Source organism: Aureobasidium namibiae (genome assembly GCF_000721765.1).
Source record: "Aureobasidium namibiae CBS 147.97 unplaced genomic scaffold scaffold_15, whole genome shotgun sequence".
In the NCBI taxonomy this organism is placed as follows: domain Eukaryota; kingdom Fungi; phylum Ascomycota; class Dothideomycetes; order Dothideales; family Saccotheciaceae; genus Aureobasidium; species Aureobasidium namibiae.
Window position 1 is genome coordinate 387878 of NW_013581194.1, and position 19368 is coordinate 407245.

The 19368-nt window shown below is 52.0% G+C and overlaps 8 protein-coding genes across 8 annotated transcripts; 3 read left to right on the forward strand and 5 right to left on the reverse strand.

The window, feature by feature from the left end:
- Positions 1-838: 838 nt before the first annotated feature.
- M436DRAFT_75051 (uncharacterized protein) lies at positions 839-1561 on the reverse strand (the record flags this gene model as incomplete). The annotated part of the gene is made up of 1 exon (XM_013569531.1): positions 839-1561. The coding sequence occupies one exon, from the start codon at positions 1559-1561 to the stop codon at positions 839-841; it is 723 nt and encodes a 240-aa protein (XP_013424985.1).
- Positions 1562-2988: 1427 nt separating this feature from the next.
- M436DRAFT_66127 (uncharacterized protein) lies at positions 2989-4166 on the reverse strand (the record flags this gene model as incomplete). Its single annotated transcript, XM_013569472.1, has 2 exons — positions 2989-4090; positions 4147-4166. The coding sequence occupies 2 exons, from the start codon at positions 4164-4166 to the stop codon at positions 2989-2991; spliced, it is 1122 nt and encodes a 373-aa protein (XP_013424926.1).
- Positions 4167-4423: 257 nt separating this feature from the next.
- M436DRAFT_84293 (uncharacterized protein) lies at positions 4424-6108 on the forward strand (the record flags this gene model as incomplete). Its single annotated transcript, XM_013569532.1, has 2 exons — positions 4424-5094; positions 5148-6108. 2 exons carry the CDS (start codon positions 4424-4426, stop codon positions 6106-6108), a joined length of 1632 nt encoding a protein of 543 aa, XP_013424986.1.
- Positions 6109-10045: 3937 nt separating this feature from the next.
- On the reverse strand, positions 10046-11731 carry M436DRAFT_75048 (uncharacterized protein; the record flags this gene model as incomplete). The annotated part of the gene is made up of 2 exons (XM_013569533.1): positions 10046-11547; positions 11710-11731. The coding sequence occupies 2 exons, from the start codon at positions 11729-11731 to the stop codon at positions 10046-10048; spliced, it is 1524 nt and encodes a 507-aa protein (XP_013424987.1).
- Positions 11732-12151: 420 nt separating this feature from the next.
- On the reverse strand, positions 12152-14053 carry M436DRAFT_84296 (MFS general substrate transporter; the record flags this gene model as incomplete). Its single annotated transcript, XM_013569534.1, has 7 exons — positions 12152-12754; positions 12810-12825; positions 12877-13078; positions 13173-13737; positions 13789-13860; positions 13911-13920; positions 13974-14053. 7 exons carry the CDS (start codon positions 14051-14053, stop codon positions 12152-12154), a joined length of 1548 nt encoding a protein of 515 aa, XP_013424988.1.
- Positions 14054-14493: 440 nt separating this feature from the next.
- On the forward strand, positions 14494-16010 carry M436DRAFT_53189 (TMS membrane protein/tumor differentially expressed protein; the record flags this gene model as incomplete). Its single annotated transcript, XM_013569427.1, has 2 exons — positions 14494-14544; positions 14604-16010. 2 exons carry the CDS (start codon positions 14494-14496, stop codon positions 16008-16010), a joined length of 1458 nt encoding a protein of 485 aa, XP_013424881.1.
- Positions 16011-16399: 389 nt separating this feature from the next.
- On the reverse strand, positions 16400-17629 carry M436DRAFT_53026 (translocation protein; the record flags this gene model as incomplete). The annotated part of the gene is made up of 2 exons (XM_013569399.1): positions 16400-17238; positions 17293-17629. The coding sequence occupies 2 exons, from the start codon at positions 17627-17629 to the stop codon at positions 16400-16402; spliced, it is 1176 nt and encodes a 391-aa protein (XP_013424853.1).
- A 508-nt stretch (positions 17630-18137) lies between these two features.
- Positions 18138-18755, forward strand: M436DRAFT_75055 (uncharacterized protein; the record flags this gene model as incomplete). The annotated part of the gene is made up of 3 exons (XM_013569535.1): positions 18138-18141; positions 18206-18685; positions 18742-18755. 3 exons carry the CDS (start codon positions 18138-18140, stop codon positions 18753-18755), a joined length of 498 nt encoding a protein of 165 aa, XP_013424989.1.
- Positions 18756-19368: the final 613 nt, after the last annotated feature.

Below are 19368 nucleotides of genomic sequence, written 5' to 3' on the forward strand. Positions count from 1 at the left end.
TCTGTCTGCAAAAGGCACCTCCAGCTACAAGCAACATCCAAAGTCTACTTCTGCCGAGCTCACCGAGCTTCTTCCAGGACACCGCATCTAGTTCGTGTGGCAAATCCTAGCTTCTTGCTCGCTGTCTCGATCGAATCACCCTTTCTCTCTATCTATTACGACGTTCTCCGTCTTGTGAGTTGGATCGAGTCCAGCCTTGTGAGCTTGCCGAGCTTTGCTGCCCAACGGAAGATCGGCTGGGCCCCGTTGTGAGGCCAGCCGCTGTTCGCCACTCCTTCATTTTGCTGTGGTAACAGATAACTATATGTTTTTATGCTTGCGATATTTCATTCATACCTGGGCATCTTGAGCTCTCAAGCTATCGTAGCAATCAGAGAGTCTGTTAGGCGATAGTTCAAGTTACCAGATACTGCCAGTGCTTGCATCATGATCAAGCTGGTAACCGATTCTTAATCTGGGTTGTGCAAAGGTTTGTAACGCGGCTACCTATCAAAATGCACAATGTTCTTAAGATTTGGATCGAACCCATCGAGATACGGTGTTCTTTAGAGCTCTCTTTGGATCCATTTTTTGATCTAGAAATCATTGTGCCTCTTTATAGCGAGCATTGTGTTCTACACTTTCATAAGAGAGAGGAGCGTAGGGGATTAGAGTTACGAAGTTTAGCACACGGGGAGGTGGCATGTAGACTTGACAGTCGCTTCGGTTGCAAAGCTCTGTATACCGTGATTCCTCGTGATAACTTCTGCTTCTCAATAAAGCGACAAGCCTAGGTTACGGTCAATGGTAACATGCATTAAACATTAGACATCTAGATCGTCATGAAACATGCTCGAGGTCAACAATACAAACTCCCATCCAAGCCATCCTCTCTCTTCATCAGCTCCAACACAACCTCAAACCCTTCGAAGACACGATAACACTTCCTCAACTCATCAAGCTGGTCAAGCCTCTTCAGAATCTCTGTTCCACTACCACCAGCCCACAGCGTCCTCCGATCATCCTCTGTGAAACTATTCGCTACCTTGACAATTGCAGCTACGAATATCTTGTTACAACCCAAGACTTCTTTCACTCTGTCTCCCACTACACCAGTGGCTAGACAGACGCTTCTGCCAATCTTGCGCAGGGCTTCCAGGGCGTTCTTCTTAGTGGCGAGAGAGCTTTGCCTGTGGACTTGGGAAGCCACAGTGCTTATATCATTTGCTACTTTTTGCACTGCTCTGTCGGCGTGTTGGTGCTCTTTGTCTGGGTCAGAGTATTGCTTGGCGTTCAGAGTGTGCCAGACACTGTTGCTGTAGTGGACGAAGCTCACTGATTTGCTTGCTTTGAAAGACGATTGCTGTGCGTGTTCTAACGTCACATCAGAGGCAAGAGAAGGATGTTTCTGTATAGCCAGGCGGAGGAGCTGGCGTAACTCCGCTGCTGAGAAGGACTCGAGAGCAGCATCCAGAGAAGCATCGGAGTGGATTACTGGAGGGACTTCGCTCGTGGGTGTGTCTACCCTCAAAGATGAGTACAATCCGTTTTGGTAATGACGAGGTGGTGCTGGCAGGTCCATGGTCACTGTAAGTCTGATAGGTCCATATCCAGGAATTGCTGGAAGTGTTGTGGTCGTTTGCATAGCCGTATTGGCAGCGATAAAAGATGCCTGCGGAATATCTGGCAACGGCCTGCGAAAGCTCGCTCTACTTGAGCTTGGTAGTATAGAGCATGGAGGTGTCTGTGGCACCGCATCGTCTTCCAGAGTGATGCCAGAGCTTGTCTGGAAACTCGAGCTTGCTGTCGACCATGAAGTACCAGAAGACTCAGTCAGACCTGGCGGCTCGCTAGAGATATGGCTGCTGTTGAACTCGGAAGATGCGAATGTCATTGAGGTCTGGCCTGGGTCATACAGTCGGGGCAGTGAGTCTGACTTGTTCCATATCACACTGCCTCCGAATTTCGATTGAGACGTCGAGCGCGAGCCAATAGAGCTGATTGATGACCGTTGACGGGCATGTTTGTGCGGCGGAGGTGTTGGTGCAAAGGAAAGATCTGATGTATCAAAACTGTCACCGAAGCTGTTGATTCGGCCATGCTTTGCTGAACGTGATACTGATGACATGTCTGTCTGTTGGAGAGTGGTGGAAAGGATGAGAAGAAACGCACATTGTGAACGACAAGCCGAGAGATGTGGTACGCCTCTTTTTCTATGGTACGCTTTGGACTGAGAAACCACATTTACTCGCCATGTCTATAGCAACCACCAGATTGGCGCCGGGAGGCAGGCGTCAATGCTGAACACGAACTCTGGATGCCCTCATGGTGTCGAGAGCGGTCGCTTCTCCCAGAGGTCATATCAAGATAACTTTCTTATTACATAGCCATCGGTATTGCTAAAATGTCTTTTCCATCATATCTCTGTTCATAGTGCACACATTCATGCTCAATTCGAGGTCATTCCAGAAGGCCGTGATCGAGAAAGGCAAGCCTGAAGCAACAAAAACATGGAAGCTTGATCGCTTGGGCAGAGCATTGACCGCCTTGAGCACCCAGATGTGTTCGCCAAGGCATCAAACACATTGTCGGTGTATGAACCTTCCCTCTTCACCTCCACTTACCAGCCTCCAGTATAGGTACATGCGCGAACTGGCCGCAGCTATGGACACATCACACGCCTCTCATTGGCAGAGAATCTTGTACTGGACTGGGTTCTGGAACACTCTTTTCTATCTTCTTACGCGCGAGCCCACAACTGTCCGTTTACAGCACCGTATCGCTCTGGCTATGGGTTGCTATGCTCATGCCTACGCGCTCTTGGACGAGGCTCGCAAGCAGCGATCTGTTAGTCTTGCATCCATGATCATCAGTACTGTTGCTGTGGGTCATATGGTATGGATGTATCGACAGAGAAGACACACGCAATAGCGGAAGGATTGGACAAATATGGTGCACCAAAGAACCGAGTTCATGAATGTCATATACTTGGTTCGGATGTTGGTATTGTTAAGATGCAATTTTCTTTCTTGTGACACGTCTGGACTTCGAGGTGGCTACTTTGGTTGTCGTTTTAGTCTCGGCCATTGCAGCAATGCCACTCAACATCTGGTCGAGGTCAATGTCTGAATCGTCATTGAAGAAGATCTTTTTAGGAGCTTTGGATGCTTTCTTAGTCGTCAGTGCCGGGGCTACTGCCTCGAACAAGCTCAGTTGGGCATCGTCGGATGATGTTGACGGTTTGGCATCTTGCATGTCGGTCGTCTTCACGGATGAATCGTCGGTTGTGGGTACGGCTCGTCTGGTAGAGACCTTGGGGACTCGGACTCTCCTGACCATCTTTTTCTTCTTTGGTGGCTGGCCTGGCTGTTCTTGGACGAGAGTCGCAACAGTATTGCGGTGAGACTCTCGCTCCAAGGTGTTTTCGGCAGGCCTGTTGTCTTTTTTGTCCTCGTCGTCGGGACGATGGGTGGATTTCGCTTTCTTGAGAGGAGCGAGCTCTGTTATAGTATGTGGAGAGGGATTGCTCGGTTCATGTTCCTGTGCCTGTTCATGTGCTGATAGAGGTGCATCGGGCGTGTGCGGTACTTTCGGCTCTCGCTTGGCCACAGGGGCTTTAGATTTCGTCTTCTTCTTGGCCGGTGGGTGTATTTCTGGCGCGACTTCTGACAAGGGTGTTGGCTCCTTTCGTAGAGGCTCAGGCTGTGGTTCAATGGGAGCCTTCTTGCGTGGTCTTGGAACCAGAACACGCTTTCGTACTTTCCGCTTGGCCGGCTTCAGCTCAACTGGAGGCTCTTGATGCGATTCGTCGACGGCAACTTTAGTTGTCGCAGCGGGAAGGTCGTGCTCTGAGTCTTCATGTTTGGCCGACTTCCTTTTTCGTTTCTGAAACCAGGCTCGGTCGTCCTCTTCTTCCTTGACAAGTCTCTTTCTCTTGGTCGCTGGCGCATGCGCAGGAAACGAGGGCGCAGGCACGTGGTGGGGCTCTGTTTGAGCAATGGCAATTGTTGTTGTGTTTGCGGGAACTGGTGGCTCGGTGGTGGAGGTGTCGGCAACTTGGATAGGGCCGGCGTGGAAAACGAAGCCAAAGTTTGTAGGAATAGATCGAGCACTAAGCAGTCATGTAAGCGATTGGAAGAGGTGACACTGGAAGGAGATTCAGCATACCCAGCTCCTCTCTGGCGCATCATGTGGCGCTCATGGCGGCCGTCTGCCAGACAATCAGCATGACAAGACGAGTCGTAAGACGTCCAGACTTGCCGATTGCAGTCATTATGTATGCATATAAGTTTGGTATAATATATTGAGTTGTTGTGGTCGTCGAGAATTGCTTAGTTGGAGTTGGCGGAGATAAATGTCGAGCTCGGCTGCAGCAGATGGACGACGCGCAACCGGAGCACTTGATTTCTGTCGCGTCAATTCTCGTCCACCGAGTCACTCAATCATGCGGCAGGCTGCTCTCTGCCGTGCCAGGCCACTGCAGCTATCGAAATCATATGCCTGCAGAGAGTCTGTCTCGTGGTCGACACACCGTCACATCTCGCAAACTGCTGCCGCGAGAAACAGCCCTTCTTCTACATCATGGCATGAACACGCCGCGAGCATACGTGCCGGCCACAAGAAGAGCTTGTTGACCATACTGGAGGAGCGTGGTTATGTCAAGGACCTGGCTGGTGATCGTAATGCTCTCAACAAACTGCTCACCGACAAACAAATCGGTGCCTATTCTGGCATCGACCCCACTGCGCCATCGCTCCATCTGGGACATCTGCTGCCCATGATGGTGCTGTTCTGGATGTATATTCATGGCCACAAGGCCGTTTCCATCATCGGAGGTGCTACTGCCAAGGTTGGCGACCCCACTGGACGTTTGACTAGTCGACAAGAGATGGACAGAAACACAAGAACTTCAAACCTGGTCTCGTTACATAGTTGTGTGCGAGCCATGTGGAAAAGCGTTGACGTATATGCTGAGAGACACGGCTATAAAAAGGACCAAACTTGGTCCAAGAGTATACAAAACAACTCGGTCTGGTTGAGCAAGCTGAGCATCATCGACTTCTTGTCTGATGCTGGTACTGTCGCTAGAATGGGTGCCATGCTGGGTAGAGATACGTGAGTCCTAGTCGTTTCCATCTGTTGTTCTGACAGCATGCTGACTTCGGCAGTGTCAAGAACAAGATGGCTCAAGGTGATGGTATGTCTTATGCTGAATTCACCTACCCCCTCCTGCAGGCCTACGATTGGTGGCATCTGTATCAATCTGGTGTCCAGGTTCAGATTGGTGGCTCCGATCAGTACGGCAACATTGTCGCTGGCAGCGATCTCATCAAACACTTGACCCCTAGATCGTCTACGTCGCCAGAAACCAAGCAGCTGTCAGGTCCTTTTGGTCTCACAGTACCTCTGTTGACTACAGCAGCCGGTGCCAAATTCGGCAAGAGTGCTGGAAACGCCATTTGGCTCAACAAGACCATGACTAGCCCCTTTGAGTTGTACGGTTTCCTCGTCGGCTCTGCTGACGCTGATGTCGAGCGCTATCTGAAGCTCTTCACCTTCCTCCCTTTGGACCAGATCTCGGCTGTCATGGCTGAGCATGAGGCAGATCCAGGTCAACGCAAAGCTCAGCACCTTCTAGCACGCGAAGTCGTCGACCTTGTTCATGGTTCAGAGGAAGCTGAAAACACACAGAGTCAACACAAGCTCTCTCGCCGACCGAATCTGCAATCTTTGCAAGCCAAGGCAGAGGGCGGTAAAGAAGGTCTCGACCGTGTCTATCTACCCCATAGTTTGGTACACAACAAGCTACCAGCACGTATCTTGTATCATGCTGGCCTGGCCAAGAGCAACAGTGACGGCACTCGCATGGTCAACTCTGGTGGCGCCTACATCGGCGGTCAGTCTGAGACGAACAAGTCTGAGGGTGAACTCGAGTTCCGTTCGTTGAAGGGCGTCACGGCTTCAGCAGTCGCAGAGATGATTGAGAAGAGCAACGTGCTTGTCCTTCGAACAGGCAAGTGGAACGTCAAGCTCATTGAAGTCATCAGCGATGTCGAGTATGAGCAGAAGGGTCTCAGTGCCCCAGGCTGGGAAGAGATTCTGGCGGCGAGGGACCAAACATTGCCGTGAGCCAATCAGCCTTGCCACCAAATGTACAATTATGTAAGATCATAGAAAGCAAGTTTTCTGTCAACGCTTGTAGGTACACTTTCATTGTTGTTGTTCCATCCCAGGGCGGTGGTAGAAGTGTATTGTCGCGCGCATATCGACCAACCCCTGAGCTATCTACGCAAAACAACAAACATTTCTTATCTTCCTATCAGAACATCAAAAAACCGGAGCCGAAGCTCTTCGGGAAAACTCTCGTTCTCTTTCACTTGATCTGAGCCACCAGACTAGCGGTCATCTGGCTGTAACATCTTTAAGGCGTACACGGCGGGATTCGAACGGTGGTTTTATTACCAACTTTTGTAATACGAGCGTGAGTGTGTCTAGACCGCTACACCACTCAGCCGATTACAGGGAAAGGGGCAATTGAAGTGAATAAGTACACCACCTGGGAGATGCAGGGTTCGATTCAGGGAGGTGAGCATTCTTTCTTTTTGCATTGTGCTCTTTGTGATATCTGAGGCTGACATGTCAGAGTATGCAGGTCATCACGTCGTTCATGCAATGTCTTGAATTGTTCTGCTATCTTTGGGCAGCAAGTGCCTTCGATTATAAAGAAACAGTTCTTTGGGAACCTGATCATATATCAAGAACAATGGAAAAGAGTGTTAGAGGAAGAACATCGGCCCCTTCCACCTCGAGTTGTCGAGCAGAACACAAAGTCAGCGGATTTGGAAGGTGCACGACGGACCTCCTGACACAAGACTTTTCGGCTTGCTGCATGATTCTGGAAGGTGCCTTGTTCATATCTCTCTAGACGAAAGTTCGTCTCAATCACGCGCAACACTGTCTACTCCATCCAAGACTTGCGATCATCATCTTCTGCAACAATTCTCTCCTTCTTTTATCCTTAGTTGACCCGACGTGACTTTCAGGTAGACCAGACTCGATCTGCACTCTGCAAGCTGGCCCATTCGACATGGCGCAAGTCAAGATACTGAAAAGACCTCAGAACGCAGTGCAATGTTCCAGCTGCAAACAACGCCATGACACGATCGAGTTGTTGGACGAGCACTTGGAAACATCATCAACGGGACGCCGCATCTGTCCCAAGACCAAAGCACCGGCATTGATCGTTTGCATCGGCTGCGAACGCGACTTCCCTAGTGTCAAAGAGCTTGAGCTGCACGTCCAAAACTCCTTCCTCCATAACCCGGAGCTCTCCCAACCCACTGGTCGAGTTGTCTACGTTGGCCGACTTCCCACCAACGTCAGAGAGCAAGACATTGTTAACATATTGTTCCATGACTTTGTTGTGTGAGTTCATTTTCCCCTTCCCCCTTGATCGACAAACCAGTACTGACCACACCACGCAGCGAGACTACTTCTATGCGGACCCATTGTCCACACTTTGACAACTTCACTTTCATCACTGTGACGACGGCCGCCGAAGCCAACCGTGCTGTCAAGGAACTCCACAACCAGCGCTTTCTCAATCAGAGAGTGATCGTCTCGTTGCAGCGCTCTAACCAAGCTTCTGCAAATCAGACCACAGAAAGTAAACCACGCTCGCGTATCACCAGCATGGCTCCCAGCAGCGCACCCCGACGCAGTAACCCTCCTGTCTATACCCGATTCACGCCTCCTCCATCCAATCCTTCAGCACCAGCTCTCTTCTACAGCCCATATCAGAACCCTCCCATCACCTACCAACAGCATTACCAGACTCTGCCCATGCACCCACCGCCTCCTGCCAACTACAGACAGTTCAACTCGATTGCTCCAACCAACTCTGCTCCTGCCAACCACAAGCTCGCCTATCCGTTCCCGCCTGCCTTCATCCCTGGTGGCATCTTCCCAGCAACTCAACAACCCACACCGAGCTCCTCAGAAAAGTCTCCACGTCGTAATCGTGGCCGACGTAAGCAGTTTCCACCTCAACACGACGGACCATCAGACGACCTGCCCTCTGCATCGCTACCTACTGGCATCAACCCCGTCGCTCCAAAGCTCTCTGATGATACCACAAGCAACCACGACTCTGCTGTTCAGAACTCTACATCTTCCGTTTCGACTCCTTCTCCGCCCTCGAGTTCTGTTCCTCAATACTACTGCATCGACCAGACTTGGCCTTCCCTCTTCTCATCTGACCTCGTTCCAGAACGCAGAGCCTGGTCGTCGTTCCGTGCTGATGACTACGACGAGACGTTTCAAATCCTGAAGGATCACCGCCACGGTGCTGATGACTTGGTTACGGCCGGTTTCAATATCAAGATACCCATCATGCCACCCCTTGCTGATCTCAAAGCCAAGGCTAAGTGTAGATTCTGCCGCAGCTCTCGACAAAGACTGGACCGTTTGATCGCCGAAGAAGGCATAAAGGGATGTCCGGTCGCTAAAGACGGCATGCACATCTTCGGTGGCATCGCTCATCTTACTTCACGCTACGAGGATTTTGAGTATCCACCTGCGGTTTGTCCCTCTTCACTCACTACCAAACGCCGCGCCATCGCTCTGGACTGTGAGATGGCTGGTGGCAGAATGGGTGGCAGTCTCATTGATCAATTGATCCAGCTGACTGCCATTGACTACATTACTGGTGAAGTCTTGATCTCGGCTCTTGTCATCCCCACCTTGGAGATTCGACAGTGGCGCACCAACATTCATGGTGTAAGTCACGGCATGATCTTGCAGGCCGTTCGCAATGGCACTGCTCTGAGAAATGTTTTCCACGCTCGCGACCTCCTGTTTTCTTTCATGAACAGAGAAACTGTCCTCGTCGGCCATGCTCTGCACCACGATCTTAACATCTTGAAAATCGCTCACGACCGCTGTGTTGATTCGGAGATCTTGGCTAAGGTTGCCATCAACAGAGGTCAGAGCAGTGGCATCGGTCTCAAGAAATTGTGTGAAAGCTTGATGGGCTTAGGTGTGCAGAGAATGCCAGCCCACTCATGTCTCGAGGACTCGTTTGCAGCCAGAGAAGCTGTTATCTACATGACCTCGCACCCTGAAGAACTGGCTATCTGGGCTGGAGCGAAACAGAAAGTCATTGATGAAGAAGCAGCCAAGAGACTCGCTGCAAAGCAGGCAAAAGAAGAAGCTGCCAAACAGGCTGCTATCATTGCGGCCGAAGAGAAGGCTGCCGCCGCCAAAGCAAAAGCTGCTGCTGCCGCCGATAAGCGGGTCCACGCTATCCTTACTATGGCCACGCCAGTACTGGTTCCTACTCCTGCCAACGAGATAGCAGATGAGTTGCAGATGAAGAGAGGTCCTTCAGCTGGTAGGAAGCGCAAGGGAGGCGCGTGCAAAGCGATCAACAACGAGGATGAAGGAGTCCGTAAGAGACCTTGAGATTCGGGCATTGCGAGGAATTAGGCATGAATGATGACGAGCATACGAGACGATGCGCTGTACCTACCTTTAGCTTAGCTAACCACCACCAGCTGTATGCGGAACTCAATACGAATGACGAAAAGATTGCTCTTTTTTTTGCTCGATTGAACAGGTTGACAGCCATCTTCACGAAACAGAACAATCGTGAAAGTACTGCTACGCCTGAATTGCGACGAACAAGACAAGAGAACGGAAGGGAGACAAGGGGATACAGGAAGCAGAAAAAGGAGGGACAAGGGATAAAGCACATTCTGCATTTTGGTGTAAAGTCCCACCCACTCTTAGGCTTGATCATACGGTGACTGGAACAAAGAGAGAAGACAGGAACACAAAGACCCTAGAACAGCACACTCCAACCTAAAAAGGCCCAAGAACAAGAAAAACAGTAGATACCAACCCCCAATGTCCTGACCTGACCAGACCAGACCGAACCAAAACAAAACCAACCGAGCAATAAACTTATCAAAGAAGAAGACGAATCAAAAAAGCACAAGAGACAAGAAAAGTCGAGGTTCCACCCCACCACGAAAAATCCCATAAGAAACGCAAAAACATGGCACCCCTAACCAAGTCGGTGGTGCTCCTGATCCTCACTGCCAACATCACTACCCACATCCGTCCAACTGCCCGGCGTCAAAACACCATCGGGTTCGCTCTCATCACCACTGTCCACACTCTCCACTTCTCCAAAGTCAATCAGACTCATTTCGCTAGCTGCCACACTAGCTGGTGCAGAAGCAAAGTCATCGGTTGTGGTGGAAGAAGAAGCAGAGGAAAGAGAGATGGCGTCGCGTTCGAACTCTGGAGATGAGAATGTAGCGGTTGTGGGCGTGTGGAGCGGAAGTGGTGTTTGTGGGTGCAGGGTGGCGGCGGCGGCTTCATGGACGGGATCGTAGGCTGCGGGCATGACCATGGATCCAAGCGCAACTGGAATGACACGACGGGGTTGGGGGCGAGGCGATACGGTGTAGAGCTCATCGTCGCTCAGTTCGGAGGTGACAGGAACAGAGACGGGAGGGTCGGGTGTCAAGTTGATGAGTTGTTCGCTATGCTGCTGCTGCTGCTGCTGCTGCTCCTTTTGCCTCGTTGTCTCCACATCGGCTAGACTGGCGGCGACGGCGGCGGCAAAGTCTTTGTCGCGCTGTTCTTGCTCCAAGAGACGGGTGCGACGGGCGGCTTCTTCGCTTTCGGCCAGACTGATTGACATGGCACGAACGAGCTGTTCTTCGTAGCTGAGATTGGCAGGTATTGAGTCGTCATGACCCGAGATAGGGATCTGTCTGGCCGAGGACTCTTTTGGAGTGATGGATAGTCCGCAGATCGTGTTTGTGTCGTCGATGGCAATCTTGGGTGGAACCGGAGGCTTTGGCGTTGGTGAGCGAGAGTCGAGTGTACCTGATAGTTCAAACTCGTCGCCGAAGGGACTCGCGTAGCGAGATCCGTTGTTGAAGGCTGCGACCAAGAGGGGAGGTTCTTGGATACGAGTGCTTGCAAGGGACTTGGGCTCGTCCGTCGGTACTGACGGAAGCTCAAGCGTCTTCTCGTTAAAGTATCCGCTTTCTTCTAGTGTGTCCTTCTTGTCTGATTTCAAAGAGCCGTCGACATTCACCATTTGGTCGAAGGTCGGTGAAGGGGGTGTCTTCTCAGACAGTTCCGACGTGCTCCTCCTCATCTTCTGCTTCTCCCTCAAGTCCAGCATCTCTTGGTTCCTCTTGGCCAGATACTCTCTGCCCAACCGCCTTCTCTCCTCGGCCTCATCGGGACTTTGAGGTGTCTGGCTTGTCGTGTTGCGTCTGGTGATCGAGTCGTCCGTCGTCTCTCTTCCAGTAGCTCTTGCAACAGCATTTGCCATTCCAGCAGCTTCGTCACGACTTGGAGTGGGCAAACGCCCTTCGTATGCGAATGCTTCTGCCTGTCGTCGTGATTGCGGGTCGAGTTGGTCTCCAAAGGTGCCGAGAAACTCGATAATCTTGCGTCGCTGTTCTTCTACCCATTCCTTGACTTGAGGGTTCTCGTATACTGCTATTCCAACGGCAGCGAGTATGGAGAGGGAAATCAAGATTCCTATGCTTCATGTCAGATGTGTCGCGTTGGCTGACGGAAGCATGAGACTGCTTCATCGAGTAATCATCTTCAAACGAGATGCGCAGATGGAGACAACAGTTTTGCAGTAGGAAACAGTACACGAGACAGAACACGATGAAAAGAATGGTAGCGATGACATACCCTTGGCTAGCGGTGCGGGCATGATGGCTGATGGCTGATGGCTGAAGGCCGATGTGTGGCCAAGGTGGCGAGCTGCGACTGGCTCGAGTCCTGCTCAAAAAATTGCGAACTCCACGAATCCGAGCACCTGGGTCAAATGGAGACACAAAATCACAGGTCGACTATTAGAATGTCGAGAAAAATAGAATGAGAGGACGAAGTCTATGGCAAATACCTAGGCAGCTACATACTGAGTCGAGCTGCGCGCCACACCTTCGCGGGGAGGCGAACTCAAATTAGGTACTCCCTTCGTTGCATGTGACGGTCATGTGGCTGTGCAATTCGTCCATTCGAGTCTGTTCGAGTCAAAGACATCTATTGTAACTCGCGCTACATATCTGAACATGGCAGTAAAAATGTTATGAAATTACCACAGGCTCAAAGAAGCTGATTTGAGGCTCGACTAGGGCGAGTGATCCTCGTAGAGCTTCCTTTGTGCCTTCTTCTCTTGTGTATCGCATCGTACACACCACAGACTCCACGCGATGCCCATGAAACTTGCAACAAGCGTGATGACATAAGCCTGCGAGTAGCATGACTTTCCATCGTTGCAGATACGATGGTGTCCATCCGCCGAACCAGAATGCCTGTCCAAAATGGCACCATACGCTATGTTGAAGATATTGCCTGAAATGACTGGCGACATCGTCATAGCACCCCAATTAATACCGAGTCCTGCGGCGCCAAAGGCGTCTGCGACAAGAGCAGGGTACACTCCAAACAGTGCGCCGTATCCAAGCCCGGTGACGCTCGATAGTAGGTAGAGATGAGTGGGGTTTTCGATCGTAAGTCCAAAGACTTGGGCAATGGTGAAAATCAATGACGAGGCGACAAGTGACCAGTAACGAGACGAGTGCAGGCGCTTGACCACAAAATCTGAGCCAATGCCAGAAGACAGCCTGCCAATGAAGGAACCAATCGAAAGGATGCCTACATGCATCAGTTGACGGGATTGGATGAAGTCGTGACTCGCGTTCTCATCGTAATGATGCCAAAGTGTTTTGGCCTAGCTATCGTGTCAGTCTGTCTTCGAGAAATTCGAGTCTCAAAGATGGTCTTACGTTGTTTCCAATATTGCTTCAAAAGAGTCAGCTACAGCATTCAAGATCGAGAAAGCAAGATACTTACTTGATAGTCATTAGACCAACTCCACATAGCAAGCCAAGCAGAATGAAAAGATTCCAAAACGAGGGACTCTTTGCGAGCGCCCAGCCTGTAATGTCTTTCTTGTGTGAGCCTTGGGTCTGGGATATCTGGGACTCATCCACGGAGGGTTCTCCATCGCGGGAGACAAGAGGTGAAGTCTCATCTGATGGGGCATTTTGAGTGCCTGGAGAGATGAGCTGGATGCCATCTCGCAGTCGTTGCGCAAATGTGAAGCAAAGGTGGAAGAGGGCTGGGAGATGAGAAAGATTGAAACTTACTGGGCTCACCAGAGAGACTCGATCTGCTTCCGTCTCTACTGTGGCGTGCTGATTGGAGGTCGTGCGAGTTCTTTCTGATACGCGGAGGTCTAGTCTCATCTTCAGTGGGAACAGCTTGGTATGGAGAAGATGGAGGCATCAATCTCATGAAGAAGCTTCCGACGAAGACCATGACAAAGGTACCGATGGCCAGCATCAGCAAATAGTCCCCAGTGTCATTGGGAAAGGCGAAACTCCCGATAAGCGTAAAGACGAATGCGCTCAGTCCGAAGCCACTCAGGGGGAATGCGGTGGCAGTTCCCCTGTGATGGGGCCAATTTGTTGCCGAAACCTTGATGGAACCAGCAAAGGCACAACAACTTCCCATACCAGTCAGGAAGCCAAAGAAACAGAGAGCTAGGAAGCTCATGGATCCAGCACCTTTCTGGTAGGCCGAGTATAGGGGGAAATAGCCACAGGCCAAGGAGAAAGCACCGATGAGAATGGCCCACCTAGGACCTTTTGTGTCGATCAAGACACCAAAGGGTACACCCGAAGCGTACATGCCAATGTTTCCAGCGCTACCCTGTTATGGCTCAATTGCAGCTCTTGCTATGATTTCGGGTTGGTTGCTCACGATGAGGTTGCTTTGAGTAGCGGATAGTTTCATGCGCTCGGCGTATTGGGGAGCCCATGCTGAATATGCGTACTGATCGATGGGTCAGGATAAGAAGGCAGGCTTCGAGGCGGGACACTAACATTTGTTCCACTGTCAAAGGTCAGTTAACAGTACTCATTGTGATGTGATTGAAGCAAACATACCAAGCGAGGGCTATACCGGTGGCAGCAACGACGGAGATAATGCGCGACTTGTGATGGGCATTCTCGTCGCGATCTTGCATGGCGTAGAAGGTGGAGAGGAACAGCAGAAGGCCAATTGGATACTCGTGCTATTGGATCGTATACCGAGGGCTGAGGGGGAGATAAGCCCGGGGTTCCGTTTGTGGTCGAGTTGATGACAGAATGGACAAATCGATGGGCGGAATAACGAGGGTCGGGATTGAAGAGACAGGAAAGATGCAAGACGACAGAGTCGAGGGCGAGCGCGATAACAGCAGGATCAGGGATGTAACAAGAGCGTGGCCTATCGCGGGCACCCAAAGAGGAAAGAGCCATCGCCGCGTCATTTAGCAGCCAGCCGTTGCACTTTCCCCCGGACCGCCGTCGCGAAACACGACCAAGGCGGACCCACTTTCCTCCAAACCACCTACACTCCGGCCCATCTATTCGTACAAGGCTACGACTGGGCTGCAATCACATCTCCAATCCTGAAAGAGTCGCCATGGGAGCCCTCTTGTCGCTGCCACTCTTGGCCGTTCCCTCGGTGGGTTCGGTAAGGCTCTCCCCGATCGCCCAATCTTGCGCCACTCTCAAGGCTGACATGGTATACAGCTCATGACTTTCGCTGCCAGCTGCTGCGGAGCCGCCACATGCTCCGCCGTCTGCAGCGCTGCCGGCAAGTGCAACAACAGCATGGCCACTCGTATCGCCTACGCCGTCATCCTGCTCCTCAACTCGCTCCTGTCCTGGATCATGCTCACCGATTGGGCCGTCAAGAAACTCCAACATGTCCTGCTCGACTTCGCCACCATCTCCTGCAACGGCAAGGCCTGCTATGGCTTCACTGCTGTCCACCGCATCAACTTTGCTCTCGGCTTTTTCCACGCCATCATGGCCCTGTTGCTCATTGGCGTCAAGAACACACGCGACAAGAGATCGGCCGTCCAGAACGGCTTTTGGGGTCCCAAGATAATTGCCTGGATCGCTCTGATTATCATCTCCTTCTTGATTCCTGATGGCTTCTTCATTGTCTGGGGCAACTATGTCGCTCTGGTCGGCGCTGTGCTGTTCCTGCTTCTCGGCCTCATTCTCCTGGTCGACCTGGCTCATAGTTGGGCCGAGTACTGTCTGGAGAAGGTCGAGAGCACAGACTCTCAGTTCTGGAAGTCTCTCTTGATCGGTTCTACCCTGACCATGTACCTTGGATCCATTGTCATGACAATCATCATGTACATCTTCTTTGCCGGCTCCGGATGCTCCATGAACCAGGCTGCCATCACCGTCAACCTGATTCTCCTGTTGATCATCTCGGTCATTAGCGTCCACCCCATGATCCAGGACTCTAACCCTCGTGCCGGTCTGGCCCAAGCTGCCCTGGTCTGTGTCTACTGCACCTATTTGACTTTGTCTGCTGTCGCCATGGAGCCCGATGACCATCAATGCAACCCCCTGGTTCGCGCTCGTGGCGCTCGCAGAACAACCGTCATCATGGGTGCCATCCTCACCTTCCTGACAGTAGCCTACACCACTACCCGCGCTGCAACATACGGTCTGGCTCTGGGCACCGGCAAGCCAGGCGGCTACCACCAAGTCGGCGAGGGTGATCACGAGCATGGCCTTGTCGCTACCCAACCTTCGTCTCGTCGCGAGTTGCGCGCCGAAGCCCTCCGCGCAGCCGTAGAATCCGGCTCCCTGCCCGCTTCAGCCTTGGACGACTCAGACTCGGACAGCGATGACGACGAGTACCCCGGTGCTCACCCCCGCGACGATGAAAAGAACGCCACCCAGTACAACTACTCTCTGTTCCACATCATCTTTTTACTGTCCACCGCATGGGTTGCAACACTGCTGACCCAAAACGTCGGCGGCGATTCATTGATCGAGAAGGGCGATTTTGTGCCCGTGGGTCGCACGTACTGGGCTTCGTGGGTCAAGATTGTCAGCTCGTGGGTGTGCTACGGCATGTTTGGTTGGACGCTTGTGGCGCCTGTTGTGCTTCCCGAGCGATTCGACTACTAAGATTGGCATTTGGGAAGTGTTGGTTGTAGAAATTGAGATTTTGAAAGATACCCCTCCCAACACCTCTTTCTCCCCTTTCCTGTGTTTGTCTAGATTGGTTTGTGGTTGGTGTAACACAGTTTTTGGTGATATCTTCTTTTTTTTTCATTTATTCACTATAGAGTAATCCGCTCCATTGCTTGATACGTTCAAATGTGCATAACGATGGTTTTGCCGTCATGACCCTGGCTTCATAAAACACTACCATCTATTGTTGCCTGACGATAACTCAAAAGCACATGGAATGTCAAAAGCGAGCTCTGATTTATGCTAGACTCCAATACAAACTGCGTTTTCTCGTGTGGAAGCCTTGCACAGATGCGGATGCATCTCGGAGATGTGCACATATTCTACTCGTCGTCGGCCTCCTCGACACTGGCAGCCATGATACGCTGCTTGGCCTGACCTCCACCGACCTGTGCCCCCGTCGTGCCCTCGGCAGCAGGCTGCATGATAGGAGCTGAGATGTCCTCCTTGTGCACGTGTCCGTCGTGACTGTGTCCATGATGACCATGTCCATCATCCAAAATCTCCTGCACTCTGTTGCCCACATTTGCGAGTTTTTCACTACCGAGTTTCGCCAGACGCTTGGTTTCTCTCTTTGCCTTTTTCTGCTCCTTCTTTGCCTTCTTGTCGTCTGCAGTTTCTTGCCAGCCCCACACTGGACGGAACGAGTCGAAGAAACCCACGTCTTCGAAGAGGTTAGGGTAGAGCCAAAGGCCGGGGGGTACGGTGAACATTGTGACGAGGAAGAGAATGAGTCTGAAGATTGCCATTGCGAAGAAGAGACCCAGGAGGCCCAGACATGCCATGGACAGATACCAGACTCCGATGCGCAGCTTGTAGGGCCAGACGGGGAAGAAGACAACAGCGAGAATCAGGGCGAGGGCACCGACAGCGTAGAGCTTGGTCTTCCATTGAGGGCCTTCGTAGAGCCAGACGTAGTGGAACTCGTCGCGGGCTTCTTGCTGTTGCTCGACTTTGACGTTCCATAGACCCTTGACGCGCTTCTTCTTTTGCTGCTCGGCTGTAGGTTCGATCTTGGAAACGCGGAGGGCGAGGAGAGACATGGGGAGAAGTTTGAATGTGTTCTCGGCACTGGCGCGATCGGTAACGGGAGGCAGGAGGGGGTTCTTTGCGCGAGCTTTTTCGTAGGCGGGTGATTCAAGAGCACGGATCGCACGCTTGACTAGAGGTTGGTGTTAGAAAATGCTTGGATCGTGCCGAGGTGGAGTCAAGTCACCTTTGAACATATCCTTGCGCTTCTCCTGGAAAACACATGTGCGAATCTTGAGATCCTGGCTCTGGAGAAAGGTTGCAACGGCGATGGCCTCGGGCTTGGGAGGACCGGGGGTGATAGGCTGCTGCTGCTGTTGCTGTTGCTGCATTTGCTGTTGTTGCATCTGTTGCTGGCGCATCTGCTGCTGTTGCATGTGTTGACGCATGGCTTGGGCCTTGAGTTGCTCGACGTATTGCGGGACAGTCATGCCGTTCTTTTGCGCCTCGATGGCCAGTTGACGCTGCATGGCTTGGATCTGCTCGGGAGTGGGCTGCTGGCCGGGTTGGAGTCCTGCGGGCATCAAGTTGATCTGTGGTTGGCCCTGCTGGGGCTGGCCCTCTTGCGGCGGCATTTGCTGCTGTTGCGGCGGTTGCTGAGGTGGTGCCGACATTTTGAAGGCAGTCAAAGGTGTGAGGAGGTGGAGTAGGGTCGCAGTACGCTGTTCGCTCGGTCGGGGGTGAAGAGTGTAGAGTGAAGGGTAGGTAGAACAGAAATCGCAAAGGTGGACAGTGTCGAGTAGAAGTGAACAGAAGTGGAAAGTCGACTCCGTGTCATCAAGCAACTGCCACCAAACCTGAGACGCTCCAAGCCGCCGCAAGCTCCGTCTCCCGCGCGTCTGTGCGTCCAACCCTCCCCTTCGGTTACAGCCGTAGCTGTCCTCGCTTGGCGCCGCACGCTTTGCATTTTCTTTTCGAGCTGCGCATTCAATCTTCTCTTTCTTCCTCCGCGACGATTAACAACGACGACAACATACCCTCAGGGCCCCCTTTCAATTTTTCAAAAGAGACCGACCACCTTACGTACTAGCCATGCGTAAGTATCGTCCTTTTGAAATGGCAGCTATGCGAGCGCCAGGCTGATGTAAATGAACTTGTAGCTCCCAAGATGGACCCCAACGAGATCAAGGTGATCCACCTTCGCGCCACTGGTGGTGAAGTTGGTGCCTCATCTGCTCTCGCTCCCAAGATTGGTCCCCTCGGTCTCTCGCCCAAGAAGGTCGGTGAAGATATCGCCAAGGCCACCGGCGACTGGAAGGGTCTTCGCGTCACCGTGAAGCTCACCATCCAAAACCGTCAAGCCGCCGTCTCGGTCGTCCCCTCGGCTTCTTCGCTCGTCATCAAGGCCCTCAAGGAGCCCCCACGTGACCGCAAGAAGGAGAAGAACATCAAGCACACCAAGTCTGTTCCTCTCGACGAGATCATCAACATTGCCCGCACCATGCGCTTCAAGTCCATGGCCAAGGACCTCAAGGGTACCGTCAAGGAGATCCTCGGAACTGCCTTCTCCACCGGCTGCCAGGTCGATGGCCGCAGCCCCAAGGACGTCTCCGACGACATCGAGTCCGGCGAGATCGAGAGTGAGTTTCGGACCTGCAACCGTCCTCCTTTGAACCTCTGCTAATTTCCTTTCCAGTCCCTGAGGAGTAAACGTCTACTATGTAGCACTCTAACGGAACACCTACGCGCTCAAAAGTTTTTGCGCTTTTTCTTCAGTGATGATACCCAACGATTTTTCTACCTTTCCCACCATGGTGCCTCGTGCCTCTGCATTTCCTTTCTACCTTCTCCATCACTCAGTTTGCCAACACTCTGGACTCTACCCATATTTGCCGTGGTTTAGCCCTATTTTGGTGCAAACAAGATGTATCTTGTCCTACTACTCACCGGGATGCCTACTCTTCGGAGCGTGGGCATACTGGTCCATGTTTAAGGTCAATATCTCTTCGCTTGTACACACATCCTAGCGTAGCACAATCAATCATATGCAGTCATGCTACCCTCATCACCATGCAGTGATCTGCAGTGCGCAACAATGCCGCAACCTGTACCCTGCGCCTCATGTACTCGCCACTGCGCGGCTACGTGCGAAGAGGCTCCAACTCTCTCTGTGTCCCCATAATTTCCCTGTATCTCCCAACGGTGATAGTGCTGCTCAAGGGGCAGTCGTTGGGCTGTCAGCCGCTTGGACACCGAGTATTAATATGCTGTCCCTGGAAGACGTGGTTACTTTCTGTTGGTATGACCCGCCTGCACGACGCGA